The sequence below is a fragment of the Lepidochelys kempii genome, chromosome 1 (genome assembly GCF_965140285.1).
Source record: "Lepidochelys kempii isolate rLepKem1 chromosome 1, rLepKem1.hap1, whole genome shotgun sequence".
In the NCBI taxonomy this organism is placed as follows: domain Eukaryota; kingdom Metazoa; phylum Chordata; order Testudines; family Cheloniidae; genus Lepidochelys; species Lepidochelys kempii.
Window position 1 is genome coordinate 142,301,882 of NC_136380.1, and position 27,326 is coordinate 142,329,207.

Sequence of the window (27,326 nt, forward strand, 5' to 3'; positions counted from 1 at the left end):
CGAACCACAGCCACTGGGAGCTGCTAGAGGGGGTCCCGTACCTGCGACTGGTCAACGTCAGCAAAATGTGTCATGGCCCGTAATCAGATTACCATGATGGGCCACATGCAGCCCGCAGGCTGCAGGTTGCCCACCACTGGGTTAGATGAATTGTTAGAACAGGGCTCAATATGCAAGAGTCAGGGTCAAAGTCAGGCCAGGGTAGGAGACCAGAGATCAGAGGTAGTACCAAGCTGGAATTACAAGACAGGAATCAGTGTCTAAGTCAGGCTGGGTTCAGAGACTAGAGATCAGGAGATGAGGTGAGATCTGGAGATGCAGCAGGCCCGAAGTCTGTGGTTGCCCAGACAGCTTCCTGGGACACCCTTCATGGTTAAATATGGGGCTTGGCCAATCAGAGGGCCATAGGGTACTTTCACTCTGGATCCCAAGGGTGGTACTTCCTGTGGTGCCCACTCACCACAGTGCTCCCTGGCTGTGGCTTGCGTTGGTGCTAGCCCATTATGGCTCCTAAGCAGGAATATTTTGTGGCCCCACACATACTAATAATTAATAAGGCCTTCCCTCCAACCCTTGAGCTGCGTGGGCCCCTAAGCAGTTGCTTAGTCTGCTTAAGTCTAGCGCAGGCTGTGGCTCTTCATAGCCTCGTGGTTGCACTGTGAGAATATCGGCCATACAAGGCTCTGCAGACCTGGGTTCTAGTCCATGGATCCTTACATGTGGAAAGGGGAAGGCTGAGCAGTAGGTGGAGATGGGAAATTGAGCTGAGTTGGGAGAGGAAAAAAGACAAAATATTCTATTTATCTGATCTGTCTAGTGTATGTGTCTACAGCTAATATATTTATAACCAGAAGCTGGCAATTGGCGATGGGGGATGAATCACTTGATGATTATCTGTTCTGTTTGTTCCTTCTGAAGCACCTGGCATTTGCCACTGTCAGAAGATGGGATACTGGGCTAGATGGACCTTTGGTCTGACCCATTATGGCCGTTCTTATCTATTTCAGTATTGGGCCTGATGCTCCAATGCCTTTGACCAGTGTAGTCATTTACAATTGTGCAAAGTGGTCAGTCTGTAAATGACTACACCAGGTGCAAAGCTGTGGAGAATCAAGGCTGAGATCTTGTTTTACATCACTGGCACAACTGTAATGCATGAGAGTCATTGGGTCTAAGGGCAGTCCCAATCAGTTGTCAGAGTTCATGCAAGAGTCTGATCGCCAGGAGATGCAATCCAAGGGGAAGGTATAGCAAGGCACCTGGCAGGCTCAGGTGAGACAGCAAGGCAGAGTTGGACGAGGCAGCAATGAAGTGTCAGGGTAGGTCCTAGTAGCGACTAGTGAGCAATGACTTGTTGCTCAGACAAGGCCAGAACGGAAGAAGGAAGTTTATATATAGTCACTAGCTAATCACAAAGCAGGTCACTGAATGCAAGAATCTGGCCCAATCAAGTCCATGAATTCCCTAATAATTAAGGCCCTGCTTGAATCATGGGATGATTGTCAAATAATTGTAGCTGAGTTGGGGACAAGCCATGGAAAATCACAGGAAAGTAATCCTGGACCTTTATTAATTGCAGTAATTTGGAAAAGCCAGAGACTACCTATTTATTTAAGAAAAATTTGCTGGAACGATATAAATGCTCAAGTATTATGTTATGCCTGCTAATGTTTTTGATAACCTGACATTTTGCTGCAACTATATTACAGTCATTAATGCATGGGGCCAACAGCGGGGTTGACAGGGGGCTACCAGTCGCGTGGGAGCTGAGAGTGCCAGCGGGCCAGGGCCGATAGCAGGAGCCCCACCATGCGTGGAGCTGACTGTGGGACTCCGGCCACCAGCCACCCTGGGCTGACAAAATTGCCGTGGAAGCCTAATATTGCAGGATCTACAATTTCCACAATATCGCGAATTAAGAAGGCCTTACTGATCATCCAGTGCATTGGAGTGGCATGAGGGCCAAGGTTGCTTCCTGAAAACCCAGTGGACCTAGGTTTGAGACTGGGGTTTGAAACCAGGGTCCTGACATTACCCCGTTTGGGGTGACCTCAGGGTGCCTCAGGCTTGGGTTTATCTGGGTGTGCCCTGTGGAAGAAATTCACTTTTCCAGGGCTGTGTACATGGTGAGCTGGTTCATAGGTCTGATCCTTCCCAGTCGATGAGGGTACCACAACTTTTCTCTGCATATCTGGGAATATAGGATCTCGTGGATGAGATACTTTCCTTGTCCCTGAATCTGACTTGGTGGGAGGGCTGTTTTGTGTTAAGGAAGGGATTGTCAGAGAGGGGTTTAAGGAGGAAAGCATGAAATACAGAATTCATGTTCAGGGATGGGAAAAGTCAAAGCTTAAAGGTTACTGGGTTGATTTGTCTGCAGATCTGGTAAGGACTTACATATTGGTGATCTAGTGTGCGGATGGATTGGCCAGCCTTGAGATGATTACCTGATAGCTGCATCTGCTGTCCCACTATGAAAATGGGACCTCCCTGTAAGTGACAGTCAACATAATGCTTGAAATTATCTTGACAGCATCAAGATGTCACCCTACGCCCTCTTGGGTTTGTTGGATTTGGTGTATCAGATTCAAGGCTGCGGGTGCCGTAGGCAGTGCAGGGTGAAAACTGTAGTTAGCAAAAAAACAAGCTCATATGATTGAGGTGTTGTCCATTATTATATGCAAATTCTGCATGTGGAATCAATGAAGCCCAGTCATGTTGGTGGAAATTTGTGCAGCATCATAGGTACTGGAACAGTACCTGGCTCATTCTTTCCAATTGGCCATTTGTTTACGGATGACAGACAGTTGAGGTATGGAAATACACCTCTAGTAAGGGGAATACTGCCCTCTAAAACCATGACACAAACTCGGGTCCCCAGTCTGAAGTAATGTGGTCTGGGAGGCCATGGTGGTAAGATGAAGCGACAGGTGGGGAGCTGTGTTCAGGGAATGAAGTGCACCATCTTTGTAAGCTGGCCCACCACTGTTAGTATAGTACGGCAACCTTTGGATTAGGGGAATTCGACAATGATGTCCATGGTGATCAAGGCCTTGCAGGGTCTCAGTAGCTATTAGCATCCCAAAGGATTTAGTTCGAGCTACCTTTGTAGGGACACAGGTGTGTCGCAAGATCTGACATAAGTCCTTGAAGGTAAAGAAGTCTGTACTTCTGTGTGACTTCAGCCGGGGGGGTTGGTATCGGGGTTCGGAGCCTCTGGGCAAAAGAGTCATCTTGAAGAGCAGAATATGTGGTTGCCATTGAATCCGATAGCAGTGATACTCCAAGGAAGTGATGCTGTTTCAGGACACAGGGTGACTCTACATCGGATTCCCTAGGGTCACTGGTATGCTCTTGTTTTCTGGAGAAGGTGTCTGCTTTTCCATTCTTAGTGCAAGGGAAGTATGTGATGGTAAAATCAAACCTTGAGAAGAAGAGAGCTCAGCTTAATTGTCATTGATTCAAAGCTGTAGCGGAGCTCAGGCACTCCAGATTTTTATAGTTGGTATATACCTGCACAGGGCATTTTGTCTCTTCCAGGTAGTGACTTCAGTTTTCATCTTGATGACCAGCAGCACCTTATCTGAAATTGGAATTATTACATTCAGCGAGGGAGAGTTTTCAAGAGAAATATGCACAGGGATCGAGCTCTTTCTAGAGACTCTATTTGGTACAACAGCAACAACCTGATGACACATTGGAGGCATCAGTTTCGAGAATGCATGGCTGACTTCGGTCAGGGTCCCTGAGGGTGGGAGCAGTGGTGAACATTCTTTTTTCAGGCATTCAAAAACATGTTGGGCTTCTACCATCCAGAAAAATTTCGTGGGTTTTGACCAAGGAGGTTATGGGAACCAGAATTTGAGAGTAATCGCATATGAAGTGCCTATAAACGTTTGCACATCTAATGAAGCATTTGATTTCCCAAATGTTTCAGGTCATTGCCCAATCACGGCTCACTTCTACCTTCCAGGGATCCATGGTGGACTCCTTTGGACTCTATGGTGGGTTGCTTGAAGACACAGTCTTCCAGTTTTTCATAGAGTCGGTATTGGCAAAGCCCTCCTAATATGTTGCTCGCATGCTGCTCAGGCATGGGTTGATGCTCAGAATAGATTAAAATGTCATCTAGATCAGTAACCACATAGTAATCCGACATATTCTACAAAACATCATTCATCAGGTGCTGAAAAGTGGCAAGCACGTTGGTAAGGCCAAAAGGCATCACCAATTGTTCAAAATGGCCATATCACATTCAAAACATGGTTTTTCTCTCATCTTGTGGCCAGATGCTGACTAGATTTAAGTCTTCCCTGAGATTCAGCTTGGTGAATGTCCAGCTGTTCTTACTTGGTCTCGGAGCTCCATGATTAGGGTAGTAGATATCGATTTCACATGGTGATTTTATTCAGGGCACGGTAGTCAACGCACAGCCTCAAAGATCCATCCTTTTTTACAAAGCAGACAGAGGCCCCAGCTGGGGAGGTGGACTATGGAACAAAACCTTTTTTAGATTCTCATGAATATATTCCTTAAGAGCTTCCAGTTCAGGCTCAGATATAGAGCATAAATTCTCCCAACAGTATCTTAGCACTGGACTGCAAGTCCATCAGGCAGTTGTATTCACAATGGGTGGCAGGATGTCTAAACATTCTGTTTTTCGAACACATCTGCAAAATCCTGGTATCTCATTGGAAGAGAAACAGCTGACCCTAGAAGTAAGGAAGCCCATTTTGCTGTTTGACCCCATGTACCCTCCTCCACACCTGGCGCCTGGGTGGGGTGTGTGGCTGGGGATTTTGAAAGCTTCAGCCTGGGGGCCAAGTGGCAGTTGGTTCAGCAGTACTCCAAGCTAAACATCACAATGTGCTGCTGCCAGGAGATACTTGGGTCATGCTTGGCCAAGCACGGGTTTCCAAGTATGACAGGAAACTATGTGGACCAGATTGGCTAAACTGAAGAGTTTATGGTGTCCACCAATTACTGCTTCCATCAGTCAGGAAACCACTGTTCTGGGACCTAGATGCAAGCAGTGAGCCGTTGACTATCTTGACCAGGTCAGTAGCAGCCTTGGGCTGTATGGAGAGACCAGGTACTTGGGCTACAGTGGTGTCCATGAAATTATCACCTGCCCTAGAGTCAAAGTTCACTGGAGGAGAACAGCTTGTCCTGAATTCTAAACTCAGAGTGGTGGCTGGAGCTGCAGGTGAAGGGATGATCTACAAGACTTTGCCCGGTGGAGTTTTCTATGTAACCTAAGCTTAACCCCTTCTTATTGAGGCTGGGCGGGGGGTGTTTCCCAAAGGTACACAGTTCGGGGCCTTTGCCAGGCAGAATACACATGGCCCATGTAGCCTCAGGAAAAATCATATATTCTCTCATCACCAGGGTTCCTGTTCAGAAGCCAAACTCGTGCCAAGTCCACCTATGTGGGCTCAGGCTTGGGGGTTGCAGGTAGAGCCTGGACCTGAACTGGATCCTCTCTCCTATCATGTCGCCACTCACTAAGCTGTGTGTCAATCAGAAAAGAAAGTTCAATAGCGGTGTCAAGTCCTGTGCAGGGGGGGTGGCTTCATGTCGGCTAGTTCATCTCTTATCTCATAACTTGAGCCTGTCTGAAATTCATGCAGCTGGGCCGGTTCATTCCAAGCCATATCTGCTGCCAAGCATTGGAAACAACCCACATATGATGCTGGTGATCCCGGCCTGACAGAGCCACCGTAAGGCAGCCTCCACTATGAGGGCCTGGTAGGGATCATTGAAAACCATTCTAAAAGCCCTCAGAAAGGAGTCCCAAATACCAATTGAGGATGATCCTGTTCTAACGAGGAGATACCCACTCCAAGGCTTCACCAGTGAGGAGGCTAATGACGAGGCCTACCTCAGCTTGGTCCGTCACACAGACATGGGCCGTCAACATAAATAGGACCCTGCACCGATTTACAAAACCACAAAACTTGCTGCAGATACTGCTCCAGTAAAGGCACCATGGGCTCAGATACTGAGGGGGCTGCGAGCCATGAGGCTGGGCAAGACATTCCCATTTGCTTCTGTGTGATCCATTCCTGCACGATGAGGGTTTCGCCTGGAGCCAGTCCACCATGACCCATATGGCTTGGTTTTCTTGTAGGAGGGCGATCTGCTCCTAGGGACTTGATGTTCTGGCGGGCGCCAGCAATGCTGCCCTGGTGGTTTCCATGCCCCTTTCCCCCCTTTCCTTGGAACAGGAACAAGACCACAAGGAAATCAAAGGGTAATGCTGAAAGCTCAGGAGTGAGGCAGGTCTAAAGGAAGTCCTGATCAGTGGTCAGAATTTGTCCAAGAGGTCTGATCACCAGGAGATCCAGTCCAATGGAAAGATACAGCAAGGTGGCTGACAGAGTCAGGTGAGGCAGCAAGGCAGGGTCAGGTAGGTCCAAGCAGCAACTAGTGGTAAAAAGCTTGTTGCTCAGACAAGGCCGGAAGGGAAGCAGGAAGCTTATATATAGTCACCAGCCAATCAGGACCAAGACCACATGGCCAATCAGGAAGCTAGTTGCAGAACCCTGGTATCCAGGCCACCCAAGACTGAATTTGCTGGTAATCCAACACATCAATGTGGCATGACAGCCACAGCTGCTTCCTGAAAACCTAGGTGGGTCTGGGTGTGAGACCAGGGTCCTGACAACAACACAGAACTTTCAGCCCAAGGGAAGGGAGGACTTAAAATAGCTTTAAGCCAATATAGTCCCTCCTGATACTGAGCTGATCCAGGGGGCAGAACTGGGGCTTTTAGAGACCTTTTACACCACTGCCTCCCTTTTACATAGCATAAAGGGGTCTGGAGCATGGCGAGGCTCTCATTCCAGGTATCATCATATCAATCTAATTTTAGACCCAGACATTTTCAAGTTCTGCAGAACACATTTGAAATAGTCTAATATAAAACCTGATGTAATCTGCCCTTCAAATTCTAAATATGAGGGTTTTTAAAATTTGCCATTTCATTACTAAGATATTTTTTTAAATAGTCATTCTTTTGCTGGATGTACAAAACCACAAAGTTTTGTGTTTCCTCTGGCTTTCCCAGGGAGTTAAAAAACATTCCCAGAATTATGCTGACATCAGTGAAGCATCTGTAAAAAGCATTTTTGTTATGATAATAGCACTAATATTCAATATTAAATTCAACTATATTAGAGAGAATATAAGTTAAAAATAAGTTTGCCACATAGAAAAGAACAAAATGAGTAAGGAGGGATTCTCTTTATTATTTCCAAGCTTCAAGTCCAAAGCATTAGAGTAGTTTTGAAACACAAATGAGGGCTCAATTTGGAACTGTGGTTTAATCAGGACACTGGATAAGTATGCTGGAATTGTTGAGCCTGCTGCACAGAGTGGGGGTGGGGCAGGAAGAGTTCAGAGGGAGTGTTCTACTGGATCTATCCAGTGTGTAAACTAGAGAGGTTTTGGTAAAATGAAGTTGAACTTCAGGCAATCGCAGATAATTTGACTAATTTCAGCTCATGCTGATATTGGAACTGGCATTGGCCTCCATTCCAAATATAGCCTTTTTGCATATGATCTGGAATTCTCATAGGTGAGAATAATCAAATTGAAATACATAAGTCATTTCCTAGAGGAATCTAGAGAATGTACAGAATATACAGAAAGGTCAATAACCACTCTATGAATTCACAATTCACAGAGAAGGGACAACTAGAATCCAAATAGCATCTTGTGCTCTTTCTACATATGCAAATATACATGAACATCATCATGCTCCCTCTTTCCTGCACTTGTTCTTCCAGTTACATGGTAACACCTATAACTTTACGTATACAAACTTATACAAATAACAATGAACATTTGCCAAACTCTTTGCAATTATGCTGTTTTTATTTTCCCAACTAGCTGGCTTCCTGAATCTAGGAATAATCATCCATGCTAGTTTAGAAAAGTTACTAAATGCTTTGGTCTTGCATAAAGAAGACCCCTCCCATGGTCCCAGCATAGTTGCTTGCCCCAAACTCAAACCTGTTCAACTGAGGATAGGAGGACATAAAATAAGCAAAAAATGGTGGAATCCTCATAATTCTGAGAAGAAAGTAGAAGCCCCACCAAAATTGAAAAGAACTTTGCACATCTACCAATAATAGTTTCTGTAAATAATGCATGGTAGGCACCCAATTTTTAGAACTGGTTGAAAATTTTCTGACAAAATTATTTTCAGTCAAAAAATGGCATTTAGTCTAATCAAAATGTTTTGTGGAAACGTATTGGTTTCAGCAAAAATTTCATCAGGAAGGTTTGTCAGGTCCAGTATGGAATTGACAGAGTGAGACCCTTGAATAGCCAATACCTGTTGATTAGAGCACTCACCTGGGATGTGACAGACCAAAGCTCAAGTCTTTGCTCTGATTCAGGCAGACCAGGGGCTTGAACTCAAATCTCCCATATCCCAGGTGAGTGCCCCAAACGCCAGATAATTGGCTGTTCATAGAGAGAGGGAGAGAGAGATCGTGTTTTTTCATGAAAATTTTCAAAAGGTCACATTTTTGTTTAACATTGGAGCAAAACCAAATTTTTAAACCTTGAAATTTTCATGAACTGGAACTGTTGTTTTCCAGCAATCCCTACCTTTTATTGGATGTAGGTTTTAGAGTACTTGGAAGAATCAGGCTTTAAACAGAAAGCTGGTCTCAGCCTTAGCAATGGCAGAGCTATTGCCCTGCTTATAATAACATCCACCATTTGGGGCTGGCAATAGTTCTACCATTCCACCAGTTTGGGGCTGGTGAGTTATCCAGTTATTAAAACCTTCATAAATGACCAGAAAAGTCAAGGGGCTCCCCTGCAGTCAACCAAAAACTATTCCACTGTTTTCAGGAACAGAGAGAGTAAAACAAAAACATTTCTACCCATTATATAAAATAGCTTGTAATGAAGGAAACAGGGCTGAAGTGTAAATGAGGTCTGGGTCTGCAAGACACCAACCTCATTTAGTATGGTTATTGGATGGTGTGCAGCCTATTAGACATGGAGGCCACACATTGAGCAATAAGTATAAAAATAAATATCAATCACTAATTTGGAATGAAATTCACTCCGAGCAGAGGGCCAACATGAGGCCTAATCCCCACTGTAGTCCTACTTAGGCCTGTTTTGTGGCCTTAAATGGTGCATATATCTTGTGCTGATCCTCTGCGCAGGGATGAATTTCACTCTCGCAGAGCACGAACCTGCCCACATACTGAATAAGGCAGGAGTCATGTGGGAAAAAGTAGTGTGCTGTTTTGCAGTGTGTATTCCCAAGCGTGTAGTGCTAAGTTTAGACAGGCAACCTTAACTTTGGCATCGCCAGTGTTCTGAGGGCTTCATTTTGCAACTCTCAAATTCTTCTAGTGTAGCTTTTTGCTATTGAAAGATGGAGAGGGGAACCAAATCATTCTTGATATATAAACTACATATGGGAGTACGGAAAGAATCGATGCTTATTTGTGTAAAAAAGAAAGCATTTAGTAACCCCACCTCAGTAAAAACTGAACGAGAAAAGGTGCTCCCTGGGGATCGCCATGTTTTTGAGTCAGACCCATGATTTCTTTCCTGCTTCTGTCTCCACAAAAAGGAAAAGGTAATATTTTTAAATGTATACAAGAAGAAATGATGAGTATACATTTCTTAATGTAACCACCACCCTCACTGCTTTGTGAGATCAGTGCTGTTTTTCCCAGTATTGTAAATTTTAGTAAGTTCCCTTTTGGTATTCTTATTTTGTTATTTTTAGTTCAATATTCAAGGAGACAGAAAATTCTAAAAAGACAGGTAATATTGGAAAGGATGGAACTTGCTATATGCAAGATAGTATGTTCCTTCATAATCCAGCAGTGGGTGTTCCACATTCCTTGCTCCATCTGGGCAAGGTCAATTCATTTACCATTTAATGCAGTAGCATCTTTCTATAAGGCATTATCCAGAGCTGTGACGCTCCTGTGACCCACTACTTCCTCATCATGTAAGCCTCATTCTCCAAACAACTCACTGATGCTGTGCAGCATGTGTTTCTCTGGAGTATGCTAATTCTCCTGGCAGGGTATTGAAAGGCAGTGTTAGCTGTGTCATTGAAGCCCTTCCTCATTCATTTACTCCTGTGTAAGTACCATCCAGCAGCCCTTGTCTCTGCAGGTGTCTGTTTGACCTAAACAAGCCTGAAGATTGCAATGGCTTTCCACTCTTAAAAATGAATGGTTATAAATCTGCCAGCATTCATCAAGAAGAGTTTAGATGTGTCAGAATAGCTTTTCAAACAAAATACTCAGACATGCTGACTGTTTCCCCCAGTGGAGGGGGAGTTACAGCAGCCCTAGAGCTGCAGAAGCAGCAGTGAATCCGCTCATGGTGTGCGTGTTTCTTTCCCCAAAGCCTGTATCCATTGCTAGGTCAGCTTGATTACTCAAGCCACAGGATTTGGCTCTTAATGCATATACATAAATGCACTAGAAATATGGTTAAATTATTGGAACAGATGATGAACAGAATCTCCTGCTCAGAGTGCTATATCTGTTTGTATTGTGAATATGTAGATAGAGATAGAAATACATATACACACTGTTACACTGCTAACTGAGAGAAGACAGATGTAAGGTGCAATTAGTATTTCAGTGGTTTTCACTAGAAAGTGTGAGTTCAGAGACTTGCTTTTCTGCAGATTAAGTATTTACTCCAAGAATAGGAAATTCTGTAAACCTGCTATTACTCCGTATACTTCTTTGTTAATAAGAAAATTTACCAGAAGCAAGGTATTACTATTCAGATTAGAATCTGTTTAGAAATTAAAATACATAACACATTTGCATTTGAAAGGTGTGCTCCCAGAAGACTGCAGTAATGTATTATGCGTTTTGTTAAAAATCACATCAAAGTGAGGCTTCTCTCAAGATAGCTGCTCATTAATGACTGCTGGTGTGCCCTCATTTCTATGTGCAACTCTCACAGGGGAAAAGAGAGGCAATCTGCATTATGGCTTTCACCTTCTACATCCCTCCCTTCATTTAGAACTCTGTGTACTGAAGTCATTTTAAAATCTGATGTCTCAGTAAGCTCCCTTATTGAGTGTGACTCCCAGTCAATTCCCACAGGTGGAAATCTTCTGCTCACCTTCTGCTTTCTATTTTGTTGTCATTCTTGGAAAATTTGTGACATTCCCAACTGTTTAAGGGACCTGACTGAAAATTCCTTCTGTCTTATTCACTGGGTTCGTATACAATCCTGTGTCTTCATTCTCACGCAGCCACTTTTGATATGGACCTGACCTCCAACTCCTGCGAACTGGCCCAAATACATCACTACCACACGTTTCTTACATTTTTCCAGTAGTTGTAGGGATCTTCAAAGATTTCTAGCAAGCAGTTTTGGTTGTGTAATCACTTTAGAGGAATCATTTGCCCTTAGAACTGTTTTAATAATTGATGAATAAATATGATCAGATCAATTCACTGTCTCTCATCGGGGTATGTTAATTGTTATATGTGAACTACAACTGGTTTAATTGTCAAAATGTTTGCAAATCTCATGTTTATTCGAACAAAAAGTTCTTGTCCATTGTGTGTCGTTTGATCTCCTGTTTCTGAAAAGCTGACCTCTTGCAAGGCAACAGAAGCAATAACATGTGACTTAGGTGATCAGTCACACACCACGAATAGCAATAACCAAAGTGAACTGTTCACATAGAAAGAACTTATAGGTTGAAACGTCTTTGTTTAAATTATTTGGCAGATGCTATGAAAAAAAGAATACAGAGTCAGTTTGTGAATGATTTGCAAAAAGAAAATTAAGCAACCTATCTCCCACCAGCCCACTCCCTAGCTAGAATAACTCTCCGGGGCTAGAGGAAGAAAAGAAGTAAATTTCTGTTTGAAAAAGGGTGAAGTGATTCTTCCGACTTAGGACGGAAGAATCCCATGCACCACTACAGACTAGGGACCGAATGGCTCAGTGGCAGTTCTGCAGAAAAGGACCTGGGGGTTACAGTGGATGAGACTCTGGATATGAGTCAGCAGTGTGCCCTTGTTGCCAAGAAGGCCAATGGCATTTTGGGATGTATGTGTTGGGGCATTGCCAGCAGATCAAGGGACATGATCGTTCCCCTCTATTCAACATTGGTGAGGCCTCATCTGGAGTACTATGTCCAGTTTTGGGCCCCACACTACAAGAAGGATGTGGAAAAATTGGAAAGAGTCCAGCGGAGGGCAACAAAAATTATTAGGGGACTGGAACACATGACTTATGAGGAGAGGCTGAGGGAACTGGGATTGTTTAGTCTTCAGAAGAGAACACTGAGGGGGGATTTGATAGCTGCTTTCAACTACCTGAAAGGGGGTTCCAAAGAGAATGGATCTAGACTGTTCTCAGTGATAGCTGATGACAGAACAAGGAGTAATGGTCTCAAGTTGCAGTGGGGGAGGTTTAGGTTGGATAATAGGAAAAACTTTTTCACTAGGAGGGTGGTGAAACACTGGAATGCGTTACCTAGGAAGGTGGTGGAATCTCCTTCCTTAGATATTTTTAAGGTCAGGCTTGACAAAGCCCTGGCTGGGATGATTTAGTTGGGGATTGGTCCTGCTTTGAGCAGGGGGTTGGACTAGATGACCTCCTGAGGTCCCTTCCAACCCTGATATTCTATGATTCTATGATAACATCATACAGTGCCTGCCATAAAAAGCTGATATTTATGAACACTTCATAATGCAGTTAGCACAATATTTCTTATTAATATGGGGTTACACAGTGGCATCTATTGTGATTTTAAAGGCAATTACTGTAAAGTAGTAAAATAAATTATTTAGCCCCCAAGCATGCTTAATAATTTTAAAAATGAGTTTTCATTTTGATTGCCTTTAAACAGCCAATGAGTAAATAGTACTGCAGTATATTCACACTTCTGTAATAGTACACTGTGAAGAACTAATAATGGAACTGTGATAGTAGATCTAAAGCATGACAAAAAAGGAACTTACCATTTAATGATGGTATTACCACAATTCTTGTAAAAACATTACTGAATAGCCTCTTCACAGGAATCTCTTGCTAAAAGTTCTTTGAGGAATTTGTCACCTTCTAATCGAAAACGTAATTGAATTCTAGCTCCATAAAAATGTCTTCTGCCAGTGCCACCAACCAGAGAAGGCCATGGTGCACTCTGCCAGTCAAAAAGGGGGACACAGTCAACATGGAAGGCTCTCCTATAAAAGCATGTTGGATTTCCCAGCCATCTTACTTAGGGTACATAAAAGAACTGATTTTAGATATCCAGTAGTTAATGCAGCCTTGTTGTAATGTAAGTGAATCCTGCTGTATTTCGCAAAGTCCAAAGAGTCAACTTATTTCCGGTAAAATGTCAGGAGAATGAAGGAGAATTCTCCTTTGATACCCCAGTTGATGTCCTGAACCCAGTTATGTGAGATTTCAGAGATGATGGTGCAATACAGAAACAGCAGACTCCTCAGACTCTTATGGAAGTCTGAGGAGTTTCCATTTTCTGTCCCACTCACTCCCCACTCAAGCAACCTTCCCCCTCAAAAAAAACCACACAAGATCAGCCTGTTGTGTGCAAAAGTAAAGTGGATTCTGGTTTAATATACCTGATCAAAATGGATTGTTAGTCATGCAAGTTTTGAAATCTTTTTTTTACTACTTGCAGTTGCAGCAGGATAAGTGTTCCTTATTTTAGACAATAGATTATGTAAGAACTCCTATAGACTTCAATACTCAGATTATTGTTATATGAGCTGTTCTCCTCCCCCCACTCCTCCTCCGCTTTGGCATACAGAATAGCTTGCACAATTGCTAGTTGTGAAATAGTACTATCAAAGAATTTAAAGATAGAATGCAGCTCCATGTGAGCCCCATAGCATTTCAGTTTTATACCTGTTGGGAGACACTTTTTTTCTTTGAGAAGACTGGGGATGAACTAAATGGGCCTATCATTCTTTCCATCCAGGATTTGTGTTAATATCTCTCTTCCATTGTTGGAGTAGTAGCTCTTTTCTGTTAATTGAACCCTGGTGATCTACTGTACGCTGAAGTGTAAAAGCAGAACTTCCTGATCTTGTCTCCTCTTCCCATCCTAGGTGTTCTCTTTTGGGGAAAAAAATTCTCCCTGAAAAGGGATGGGTGAACCTCACCAATTAAATTACATTTTGGCTATATTAGTAAAGCTAGATTATATTCACAAACCTTTTTATTCTGTGTAGTTTAAATCCAGGGGCCCTTTCCCAGAGTGATTAAATTTAAAAAGCAAAACTTGTTTGTATATGTATATATGTGTGTATATGTATGTGTGTATAAAAATACATACAGCATATAGTAAAATAGACATATCTATTTATGCCAGCCTGGCTTTTGAAGCAGCTGTTTTAACCCTATTCATATAATTTTACTATATGCCCTCTACCCTTCTACCCTCTAAGAGCACAGACCCAATAAGTTTCAGGAGTGTGATGATGTTTGAACCCCACACTAACATCAATTGTTCAAAAGTTAGGTAAAATGAAATGGCCTGTCCCTATTTCTGATCTTCCACTCATAACTTCACAATACTGGGTCTCCAGTTGGGAGAGTGAAATGAGCCAGATTTCATGTCACCACTTCTGCTCTTTCATAATTAGCTGTTGGTAGGACATGTTTGTGTATGCCCTGTACATTCAAGCGGGTTGAGGTGGATCCCTCTCTCCTCCACCCTCACTCCCATGACCTCTCCCAGTGCTTGCCAAATGGGCTAATCCAGGTTAAAACAGACTACACTGAGGAAGTAGATATACATTAGATTATTTGATCTTCTTTTAATTGGTCTTCATTCCGTTTTTTTAAAGTGTCTATGCAAATTGAAAATGCAAAACTGCACACTCCTACATAGCTTGTGTGCACCAGAAACTGAAATTTCTGAAGGATCATAGTATAAAACCAAAACAGTGCCATGTCCTTGTGCTCACACATGCATGCAGACAAGAAAAGCACTGTAGTGCTAAAACCTTATGAAAATCTTGCCATATTTGCTATTTTCTCTTGTATCAAGATTGCATGATATTTCTAATATACTAATATGATATGGAAATAATGGCACGTCACAGTTCTTTCATCATATTGTATCACTGCTTTATCATATTAGGCTAATACACTGCGAGAGTTGATAGAACCTCTCCATGCCAAATCGGATCCACTTCTCTTGGCACTGAACTGATTGGACTCAGATTGATATACTAATGATTAGAGAATTTAGATCGGAGAGAATTGGCACGACGGAGACTCAACTTCAGCCTCTTGCAAGCAACCTAATGGCCTCCATTCAGAAAGTTTAATTCTTCTTGAATAACTTTGATGTTTATAAAAGAACAGACATTTTAAAGCATAGACAACCAAATGTCTGGATATGGGGACTCCAGGAAAGTGTTAAAGGGGCAGACCTATTACCAGTCTTTTGAAGAATGCATCCTTTCCACAATGGGACTAGGCACAAAATCATATCCTGTCTACGTGGAGCGCAGTTGCAGAAAATACTGCCCCCTGCATAGGAGAACAGAAGGGGAAGAGGGTCATGGCAGGGGAAGGGCTCTGATGACACACAATTGTGTTCTGCAGACTTCAAGGAATTAAAGAGGGATCAGCTATGGTAACTATAAAATCCTGTTGTTTTTATTGACTTCAGTGACTTCATTCAGGCAAAGCAGAGAAAGCTAATATAATTTAAGTGTACTTCACTTAAGTGAAGGAGTTAACTTGCTGTATCATACTAAATTAAGTGTATTCTTCCAAGTCAAGGTGTGTACAGACTATTTGGAGACTTCATATATGTTTAATGATTTATACTGAATTATCAGAGGGCACACTGATTTGGATGACGGTGATGGAGAAGATACCTCATGCTGGGATTTATTAGACTCCACAGATACAATCTACAAATCCCCTTTATCTTCTAGGACTTACATGTGAGTGATGCTGCCTCACAGAACAGGCATCAAGTATTCTCTGTATAGAACTCGCACTCCATGGGGTTGTTTTGGGGCCAGTATTTGTCTGGATGTCACTCAAAGTAGATTCCAATATTGTTATTTATCATTATGTTCTGGCTCCCCTGTGAGTTAATGTTTGCCTCTATCTCTGTGATTAGAATGTGGATTTTCCTTTATATATTTGGCTACGGGTGTATTGTAATAATGTCAATGCTAATTACTTGATATTTCATATTATCTTATGGAGAGATACTTTTAAAAATGTATTTTGAAATGTTTTCTTTCTGTTGGCTCAATGTATGGTATTGCGTTCTGTTAATACCAATAAAATTATATATATATATAGTTATATATATATAGTTATATATAAATATTTCCCTTTTATAAATAAGTAGACTATGCTTTTTTCCTCACAAGTAAGAATTGTGCAGTGGATAAAATTGCATCTCTCTGCTTTACAGCAGTAACAAAGCTATAATAGTTTTAATATTAATTTTATAAAATAAAAATCCAGTATACTATGACATATATGCTAGTTGGATATTCATCAGTATGCATATTGTGTTTCAATTTAACATTAATGGGCCTCTCACAAGTCAATCTATATATTTAACACCATGATTTTGACATTTTTAATTGTTACCAATCAAGAAATTGAACATGCCTATTATAGCAAAGTATGCCCAGTGTTACTTGTTGTTTACAAAATTGATACAGTTTTTTGCCTGTTGACCAAACAGATAAACCCACCATGTTTTTATTACTCGTGTATCCTTAGGAATTGATTTTTAAATATAATTTACTGCTCTTTCCAACACTTGACAAAGGCAGAATTCATCTCTTTATATAATGTTGCCTTTGAAATACTTGCCTCTGCCAGTGTCGATAAATCAGTGCTAAGTGCATAAAGATTCTGCAACCTGAAAGATTTATTGTTAAAACCTTGATGGAATGCCCTGCAACCTGAACCAGTCCTTTGCATCCTGTCATTAAACTCCAGAATCAGTTAGAAATTAAATGTTTTGGAAATGAATTAGAGTACCAGAAGCCAAGATAAGAATCTAAAATGCCCTTTGGCTGCCATTTTGGGTTCCACTGATGGCTCATTTACTCTTTTTTGCCAAAGGCCAGAAGGAGCTAATATATCTGCCGCACTGTGCATTATAACTCAAGCTTCATTTTTTCCTATCACAGACTGTATTGAATGAGCATTACCATTTTTGAGAGGGATTCCGAAGGGCTGCAATTAGCAGCCCATGACATTAATTGCATACACATTTGTCAAATATTTTTTCTGTATGCCTTAAAATAAAGTTTGGAAAATGGCAGTTAACGTTTCTTTAATGAAGACAGTTGATTTATTCATGAGGTTAGGTTTTTTAAAGGTATTATTTTCTGCTTAATAAAAAAAATCTATATTACTCATTGGCAAATTATCCAGATTTGCCTCTGCATACCCTTTGCCCATAAACTCTGTTACTCCCTTTTCCTGTGGGAATGCACACATGTATTCTTCCTAATGGATATGGGACAGATGTCTCTTCCATCATGATTATGGTACCAATTGTGGGAGAAAGTTTTTTTAATAAAGTGCACACGTTCCATGTTCAAAAGTTTATTCAGCATCTGGACATTTAATTGCATAAGAAATCTGTGGTAAAGAGTATATTGCTGTTAAATTTTTGTTGTCGTTATTTTAGGTTTTGTTACCAAAGGTGCTATATAGGGGCCCAGTCCTAGGTGGTGCTTAGAGGAGAACAGACTACAGTGGTGTTGAGGGCATTCAGCACCTGACAAGCTTTACATCTTGCAATGTCATGTCTTAAATAAATAAAATATAAATTAAGCTACAGATTCATTAGTCTGAGGTCTAATTAATGCATTTATCAAGAAATCTGCAAGAACATTGGCATATATGACATGTTCTAAATAAAACCTATGAGTAAAACTTTCAAAAGCGCTTAAGTCCAATTTTCAGAAGTGCCTAAGACACTTTTGAAAATGGAATTGAGGCTCCTAAGTGACTTAGACACTTATGAAAATTGGACTTAAACGCTTTTGGAAATTTCACCCTGTGTGTTGTAATATCCAGCAAAGTAAAGCATACCAATATGACATTTACTATCCTGTGGAGTAGTGTTCCTGTTCTCTGTGAACAGGTGATGTACTAGGAATATGTACTCTATTCAAACTTAGTTAGCTACCAACCCTATAAACCTTGACTGATATTGCTGTTGTACAAGAGTGAGTTTTGCTCGAATTGGACTGATGAGTAATGTAGCTATGTCCAACTGTCCCTACCATTTGTCATTTAACCTTTTGCAACATCGTGTGCCCTTACAGTTTAGGTTTATGAAAATAATGTTTTGCTGAAGAAATACTTGCTTCCAAATGGTTGCTGCTGGACTAATCCATGGGGAAATCATTATCCATTTAAAAGTCACAGTGCTCCCATCTATACAGTGACACAAACTGTCTCTCCAGTTGCACTGTCCCCTGAATACTTCAACTGTCTTTCCGGGTGGCATGGTTTTACTTTGTCCCTGAACTGAGGAGAATGAGAGGAAGCTTGCAGGGAGAATGGTAATGGTGAATGCAATGATTATTTCACTTTAACGGTTTGCATCAAAATTAAACACTAATTTCCACATGTAGCATAGAAAAGAAATAGGAAATTGACAAGAGAGACTCTTTCATTATGTAAAATTTTCCCAGTGAGGCACTAAAAAATAAAAAGCAGCAAATAAAAATTAAATTGACATTTACATATGGAAGATAATGTAAATAAAGCACTTAAAACAAATATTAAAGGTTAGATTTATAAATATTTGTCATTGCCAATAAATTCTGCTTCTAATCATCAGTTTCCTGTTACTGTTAGGAATTATTTTATTTTTATTTGAATTTTATTTTTTCTATGCACTTTTGCACTCACTAGTACAGTCATACTTAAGTGAAGTTCTGGAACTTCCTTCTAATGGGAGCAGTGGGGGCAAAACACTTAACTGGCTTCAAGACTGAGCTTGATAACTTTATGGAGGGGATGGTATGATGAGACTGCCTGCAGTGGCTGTCTGTGACTGCTAATAGCAAATTTCACCAGTGGCCAGTGATGAGACACTAGATGGGGAGGGCTCTGAGTTATTACAGAGAATTCTTTTCCAGGAGTCTGGCTGGAGGGTCTTTCCAACATGCTCAGGGTCTAACTGATCGCCGGGTCAGATTGGCAGAAACCCTGTGGGGTGTTTGCTTTCCTCTGCAGCGTGGGACATGAGTCACTTGTTGGTTTAAACTGGAGCAAATGGTGGATTCTCTGGAATTTGAAGTCTTTAAATCATGATTTGAGGACTTCACTAACTCAGCCAGAGGCTATGGATCTATTACGGGGTGGTGTGGGTTTGGTTCCATGGCTTGCAATGTGCAGGAGGTCAGATTAGGTGATCATAAAGGTCACTTCTGGCATTAATGCCTGAGCTGATGGATCATGAGCACTGGAGGTTAAATAGCCTGAGAATGTACGCCCTTCAGAGCAGGGATCATATTGGTATGTGCTTGTACTGTGCCTATCACAATGGGGCTGAGGCCTGTAAGGTGCAACTTCAATATGCTTAATATACCTCAGACCCTACACAGACTAGGAGTCTGGTTCTCCCCTTATTTACATCAGTTTTATAGCTCCTTTTATTTCAAGGAACCAATTTCACCAACAAAAGAGGAGAATCGGGCCCTAGGTCTCAGATGATGAGTGTAAATCATTGTACAGGAGTGTACACAGCTCTGCTGTGCAGACTTCCTCGACAATTTCCTCTGTGTCTTGAAGGTTACATAACAGGCATAAATAGGACATGGATAAAAATCTCCCAGATACACTTCCTCTGTACAGGAGGCAGTGGTGTAGCCTGTTACCTTAATACTCCTGTCCTCTGATTCTCTAGCTGCTAACACTTACTCTGGAAATGTGTATGTCAGCTCATTTTTAAGGGCATCCCTCCCCTAATTCAGGGAGAGTTCTAGGAAACTCTTTTCTATCCCCCACCCCCTTCAGCGTACACAGGCCTCTCTGAAGCACTCCATCACCTCTGTGTTGCTGACTGACTTAGTGGGAGCTCTAATGTTAAAACATTGTATAATACACAGGTTAAGAAAAAAGTGTCGGTACATCTGGGTACAGTGCTTATATTGTCCAAAAATACAAGTTTTGTTTTAAAAGTCATAAGATACATAGAGTACGTAATCAGCAATGACCCAAACTTAGGTGAATATATTTAACAATGCAGTTTAGATATTAGCATCCTACTACTTTGAAAGAAGAACAAAAACGAAGGGGATTGCAAGAAACAGAGAGGGCAGGAGAGGTAGAAGGCAAAAAGGGAGGGAAGATGCAAAGGAAAGTGATCCGCAGAATTTCAAAAGAATCCCAGAGATTAACACAGCTTGCATTTACCTTTGAAAAAGGGTTCATTTTAAGAAACAAATAACATTCAGACCTTTATTTTACTGTAAGTACAGAGAAGGAGGTGATAAGTGATATAGGTTTCCTTTTGCACTTTAATAGAGGAATCTGTCCTAAATCATGCTGACCAGCTGATTAGCCTTTGGTTTCCATGCAGACCAGAATTGCATCACATTTTATCTCCTGCCTACTCTGTGCTGTACTTAAACACTGTGCCAATTGTTCTTTTCTCAGTAATCACCCGTGGGAACTACACTGCTCTCCTACTATGAGCTGATTTTCCATCTAACTATGGCTTCCTTTATAAACGTGCCTCAGAGAGGTGACTTCATGTGCAGATGAAAAATTTTACCTTCTGCTGGTTTGAGTGGTTCTCTTCTTTTGGTTTAGGGTATGACTACACTGCATAAAAACACCTGCGGCTGACTTAGTTTTCCAGTGCTATGAAATTGTAGTGTAGACATTCAGGATCAGGCTGGAACCTAAGCTCTGGGCCCTCCCCCTTGGCTTCTGCCCAAGCCTGAACATCTACACTGCAATTTGATAGCCCCACAGCCTGAGCCCTGTGAGCCTGAGTCAGCTGACATGGGCCAGCCACAGGTGTTTTATTGCAGTATAGACATGCCCTTAGGCTAAATCAAGAGAGAGAGAGAAAGAGAAAATATTCAGTTTTGTCAATCAGTCTTCTATCTAAATAGATGTAGAAACTATTTAAATTCTCATTTCTTTGAATTATAAACTTTGATTTTTCCCCCTTTGTGTAATGTAGACTTATCTTAGGATCCCTGTCACATGAACATTAACCCTTAGAGCACTGAAGAATTTATGGTACTCTGGTATTTTGCACTGAGAATCTGAAGAATAGGTTACTTCTCTTCAGTGGCTCTTCCCATCCATCCAACCCAGCCAAAGCCCACCTTCTCTCTCCTTAGACCTTCTTGCTCTCCCTTCTCTAAACATAATGAATCCCTCCCATTTCCCTACCTTTTTCCCTCAGCCCTTCTTTTGTTGAGCACCAGAAGATCTCCCAAGCAGAATGCCACCTCACCCTGCTCACCTGCCTCCATGTTCTTTTTCCGCTTGCCTTATTCATACTGGTCCTGCCCTACTCCAAGCCTGACATTCTGACGCTTCTGCTGGCTGACCGACTGAGTAAGGGTTTGGGAATTTTGAATAAGGGGACCAGGTCATGTTTTAGGCCTTATCTTCATTAGAAGTTCACGTTTGCTTACTATGTATTAGCTAAATCCAGGCACCTAGTGTTTATCTCAACCTGCTAACACATGTGACAGCTAGAAAGTGCTTTGTCTGCACTAGGATTTTACTTCATGTTAATTACCATGTATTAGCTAACACGTGGTCAGCAAACACCTTTTAGTGTGGATGTGCCCTCAGTGTCAAGAAGGCAAACAAGGAAGGAGGGCAGATTTTTGCATGGGGAAGGAGGGAGGGTCAGGACTTCCTTTACCTAATACTCCCAACCTGTCCACTTACCTGTGGCCAGAAACCAACCCTTGTCCCTGGCATGGCACTCACTAGCAGCCACTAAAAGGTCTTAAAACTTTTCATGAAGTTAGTTTCCGGGTGCTAAAGATGAACTGCCAAGGCTTTGCTGTAAAGTTCAAAGCAAATCATGTGAGATTTCCAGGGGGGAAGGTAGCTGTTTAATAATGTAATTAATGCCTTTTTTTAATAAAATTACCTCCCCATGATCCTGGGAAAGCTCAGCTGAGCTGGTTTCTCAGCCAGAGTGTGTGACCTCATTAAAAGGAATGAAAATAGGAGTTTAGATTTCAGTAAAGCACAGGGATTTCAGTTTGATCATTTTCACCTTGCTCACTCTCTGACATAGAAACCAGTAAGTCTATAGCTCAACTTTCTCAGGGTTTTCAGAAGGTGGTAATTTTGTTCAAATGCATCTTTAATTAACTACAGGTGAGTAGTGGCTAAGCGAGTGAGGCGCTGAATAGCTGGATGAAGCATGTAACCAAGTAGTAAAGTTAGCAAAGCAAAACATTTAATTATTTGAAGAAGAAAACAACATAGTGAGCCTGGAGGATAGAAGACAGGTGGAGGATAATTGAGAAAAGGGTTGCAGCCACAAAAAGGAAATGGGAAGAGGCAACTGCCTTGATAACCTCACCAAACTGCAGAAGCTCTCTTTCCCCAAAATACTGAAGATATGCTCAGATGGCTGGCAACCTAAAAAGAAAGAGGAACTTAAAGATGAGGAGAGGAATCTTAGTGACAGTGGGAAGAACAGCAGAAATATGATGAGCAGGTCTTAAAAGCCTGCAAGCCTCAAAAGGAGGACTGTAGGTCCTTGAAACACCTGCACACTCGGTCTGGTGGGTGACAAAGTTGAGGGCTGATGGTGTTGTGTTACCTTTTCACAGATGATGTGTGTGCTAATAGCACTGGATGTAATCTGTAGTTCTTCTGGTACCTTTCTTAACTGCAAATGCTTCACAGGTCTGTAGTGGCATGAACCCTTTAGTGGAAGAGGACTAATGGAAGGTGTAAGAAGACACCTCTGCTGATATAATAACAATAATATGGAAAGCTTCTGAAGAAGATAACAAACCTTTAGAGACTAAGATTAGAAGAGTGATGAGAAATCTATGCTCAGGGCTCTGTGTTTTCTGTGACTCTGTCTATAACATCTATCCCCTGCCACAGAATCAGGCTCTAACCCATAGGATTGAATATGAAACCTTCTGAATTCACTGATTCAGTGTTGTCTTCCTGAGCCTGCAAACAGACAGTAATTCTTCTCAGTGGTCAGGACTGCTCCTGTTCAACTCAATGAAGAGTTATGTCTGAAACCTAATACCACTATGTACATATCAGCAATGGTAACTAGTTCACTCTGACCATTTTAATAGCAATATCCAGCTAATGTTTTACCTATTGATCTTGGATATACTGGGGGAAATAATGTAAAGAGGAATATGGTTATTGACAAGGATTTCTGGGTCAGGAAACTAGTTAACTCTCACCAACTCACAAAACTCAGATAACTCACAAATGGGATTGAACTGCCAAAATCCCAAAGTGCATCTGCATGTCTTTAACTCAAATCATTTCTCATCCCTTAATGTTGTACCAAAAGCCGCAACTTTCTCCTCATTAGCTGCAAAAAACCTCCATCTTCCCTTCCTGATAAAATGTTTATGGCATCTTTGTAAATTCAGAGGCAGTGTAAAATACATGTCAGAAACCTTCCAAAATTGAAAGATGAATATCAAAATAATGCAATGGCTTCTGTGCTGCGTGTATTATTCAGTTTCACATTTAATTAAATAAAAAATGTCTGATGTTGAATATACTTGAATCTCCAGCAGAAATTTCATTGTCACAGACTGGTGCCACTGTGGTATAGCAATTGGAGACCTCGCTATAGAATTTAGGGCTAGTGTGCCGCAAAGTACATGTGGGGGCTGTTCTATACCCAAGTGAAAACGCTGCTCAAGAAATGGATGCGGCCAGGAATAACAATCAGTGTTCCAGATTAGGGACTCTTACCTGCAACAATGTATGGAAATCCTAAAACCATTTTTTTCATAGGAGCCAGGTGGCTAAAGAAACACAGTCTGGGACTCAGGAGCCAACTCAGAATAATGAATAACAACCTAATGTTTGTGATGCCATTCTAAAATTAGTCTGTGAATCCCGCTAGGCCTACAGCCCTCCTCCAGAATCTGTTCTGTATCTGAATCAGGTATCCCTTGAGGCCTGATTCTTCCTTAAAAAGACTGTAATGCAGGTGCAACGTATCAGACAGCTACAGCCCCACCTGAGGCCTTCCATTGGCAAATTGATGTATTACTAACCCAGTCACTTAACCATGAGCTATCTTAGATTAAACCATGAGCTAGTTTAGACACTTAATTTAATCTCAAATCATGATGCTTTTAGGATACCATATCCTTTAGGGTATATCTACACTGCAATTAAAAATCTGTAGCTGGCCCATGTCAGCTGACTCAGGCTCACAGGACTCGGGCCAAAGGGCTGTTTAATTGTGGTGTAGACCTTTGGGCTGGAGCCCAGGCTGTAGGACCCTGAGAGGTTAGGAGGGTCCCAGAGCTTGGGCGGCAGCCTGAGCCCAAATGTCTACACCACAATTAAACAGCCCCACAGCCAGAGCCCTGCGTGCCAGAATCAGCTGGCATGGGCCATCCGCAGGTGTCTCACTGCAGTTTAGAAATACTCTGTGTCTCAATCTGTGAGATCAGGAGCGTCTAATCATAGGAACCAATTTCAAGAGTAAACTCCCAGCCCCCACCACAGTTCCAGAGAACCACACCTGCCATGGAGACAAAAAAGAAATAGAAGGGAAAGGACATAGCTGAGTGGGGAAGAGGACAATCTTCCACTCATACCCAAATTCACATCGTGCAAGAGGTTAGTACGGAGTTATAGCAAACAAACAACAAACATCTACAACAGCATGACAACTGCTACCACATGGATGTTACCATGATGGTGGTTGCCCTCAGGAAAGGAAGTGAAGGAGAATAGGGAGTTCTGCCTATCCTCCCTCAGGAACTTTTCTTTTAGGAACCCACAGAGGGATAAATGGCTTCAATCCTCTAACATATGTGTTGGTTCTTGGACCTCCATCTTAATATTTAACTGTCCATGAACTGTCACTCTTGTCCCTCATCCTTTGCCCCTTTGTCATGGAATAACAGGGAAAGAGAATCCATTCCTTCACAGCTTGTATTTTTTAAAGTCTTTGGAAACTTTAGCATGATTTAGGTATTTAAAAAAGCAAATATTTGTAATTCATCTTTAAAACTCCGGATGTTAGCCAGTTAGCTAAAGGTTTCACCAGCATTTACATATTTGGGGTGAAGCTTTAAAATGAAGTTATTCAGTGAATAGTCTCACTCCCCCACATGAGCTGATTGACGGGCAGCTCCAGTCACTAAGAGCAGTGCTGTCGTCTTTATCATTTCCCAGGGTGCAGGAGCATTCCACTGGAACAAGGTGATGTTGTAGCCTCTGCAAAGGTATCTGACATCACTAACAAAGGGGCCTAAATGCAGAGCGACTTCTAAATGCTCAGAGCCACCTCACTGGCTCTCTTTTCCTCACTGCTCAATCCTTCACACCAAAGCCCCGGCCCTACTCCCAAATGCAGATGACTAAGTGATATCAGTGCCTGGATGAAGATAACCTCAAGCAAGATGGAGGTGAGGTATGTGGTTAGAGGGGAAATATTTCAAAGAAGTGGCTAACACCATAGCACTATCTTTTCAGTACATCTGTCTGCCAGTTGTCAGGATGGGGTGCAAACGGGGGCCTTCTGGACTCTTCATTGCTGCCAATATCAGAATAGTGTCTGCTACTAAATATACCATTTTCCATCCAGCCAAGATGTTCCCCCCATCTTAAATCATTGATCTGGTTACCACAAATGGAAATTCTCTTGCCCAAGTTCCCCCTCAGGCCCTTTCACAGATTCACTGATGGCTTCTAGGTTCAATTACTGCATAATTCTTTATCTTAGCATGAATGTGACAGCCCTGAAGAGCTTCAGTTGATGTTGATAGTGGCAGAGGTACTACTTAGTAATACAGGCTGATGAAAATCCTTCACCTGTGCTTTTTGGAACTGCAGAGTTACAGATGAATTTAAGGTTTCAGAGTAGAGCCGTGTTAGTCTGTATCCGCAAAAAGAACAGGAGTACTGGTGGCACCTTAGAGACTAACAAATTTATTTGAGCATAAGCTTTCGTGGGCTACAGCCCACTTTATTGGATGCATAGAATGGAAGATGTAGTAAGAAGATACATATATACATACAGAGAAAAGCTGGAAGTAGCCATACCAACAGTAAAAGGCTAATTAATTAAGATGAGCTATTATCAGCAGGAGAAAAAAACTTTTGTAGTGATAATCAAGATGGCCCATTTAGACAGTTGACAAGAAGGTGTGAGGATACTTAACATGGGGAAATAGATTCAATATGTGTAATGACCCAGCCACTCCCAGTCTCTATTCAAACCCAAACTGGACAGTCTCTACGCAAAAGAATAAATGGACACAAATCTGACATCAGGAATCATAACATTCAAAAACGGGTAGGAGAACACTTCAACCTCTCTGGCCACTCAGTAACAGACTTAAAGGTGGCAATTTTGCAACAGAAAAGCTTCAAAAACAGACTCCAGTGAGAAAGTGCTGAGCTTGAATTAATATGCAAACTAGATACCATTAACTTGGGTTTGAATAGAGGCAGGGAGTGGCTGGGTCATTACACATATTGAATCTATTTCCCCATGTTAAGTATCCTCACACCTTCGTGTCAACTGTCTAAACGGGCCATCTTGATTATCACTACAAAAGTTTTTTCTCCCGCTGATAATAGTGCAGCTTAATGAATTAGCCTCTTACAGTTGGTATGGCTACTTCCACCTTTTCATGTTATCTGTATGTGTGTGTGTGTATATATATATATATATATATATTTATATCTTCTTACTATATGTTCCATTCCATGCTTCCAGTGAAGTGGGCTGTAGCCCACTAAAGCTTATATTCAAATAAATTTGTTAGTCTCTAAGGTGCCACAAGTACTCCTGTTCTTTTTTTAGATGAATTTAAGGTAATGCTCTTCTTATTCAAAACCCTAAATGGGTTAAGCCTACACTGTTTCAAGGACTGCCTCTTAATTGCTCATTAGGAAAGCTGGGATTTTCAGTAACTTGTGAAATGCATGATAGGGTTGAGAGATTTCTTAGTGGCTGGGCCCAGAACACCGTGCCACAAGAGATTAACATGCCATTGAATCTGGACAGCTTCAGGCTAAATTATAAAAACTCATCTCTTCAGCATAGTTTTCCCATAATAACTACTAACCACCCATGAGGAGAAAGC

General features: G+C 41.7%; 1 protein-coding gene across 11 annotated transcripts in view; it reads left to right on the forward strand.

The window, feature by feature from the left end:
• The window catches only part of CNKSR2 (connector enhancer of kinase suppressor of Ras 2), a 369,272-nt gene that overhangs the window by 334,094 nt on the left and 7,852 nt on the right, over positions 1–27,326 (forward strand). Inside the window, exon 21 of one of the 11 annotated variants that reach the window (XR_012160437.1) lies at positions 15,146–15,646. The exons of 7 other annotated variants lie outside the window; for them this stretch is intronic. Coding sequence is in view for 1 of the 4 variants with exons in the window: in XM_073357254.1 (XP_073213355.1) it covers positions 15,146–15,150 (5 nt within the window). In the remaining 3 variants the exon portion in view is untranslated. Of the gene's footprint in view, positions 1–15,145; positions 16,277–25,407; positions 25,646–27,326 lie in introns of those variants that run through there. 3 more of the 11 variants (XR_012160435.1, XR_012160434.1, XM_073357254.1) reach the window with 3 other exon arrangements.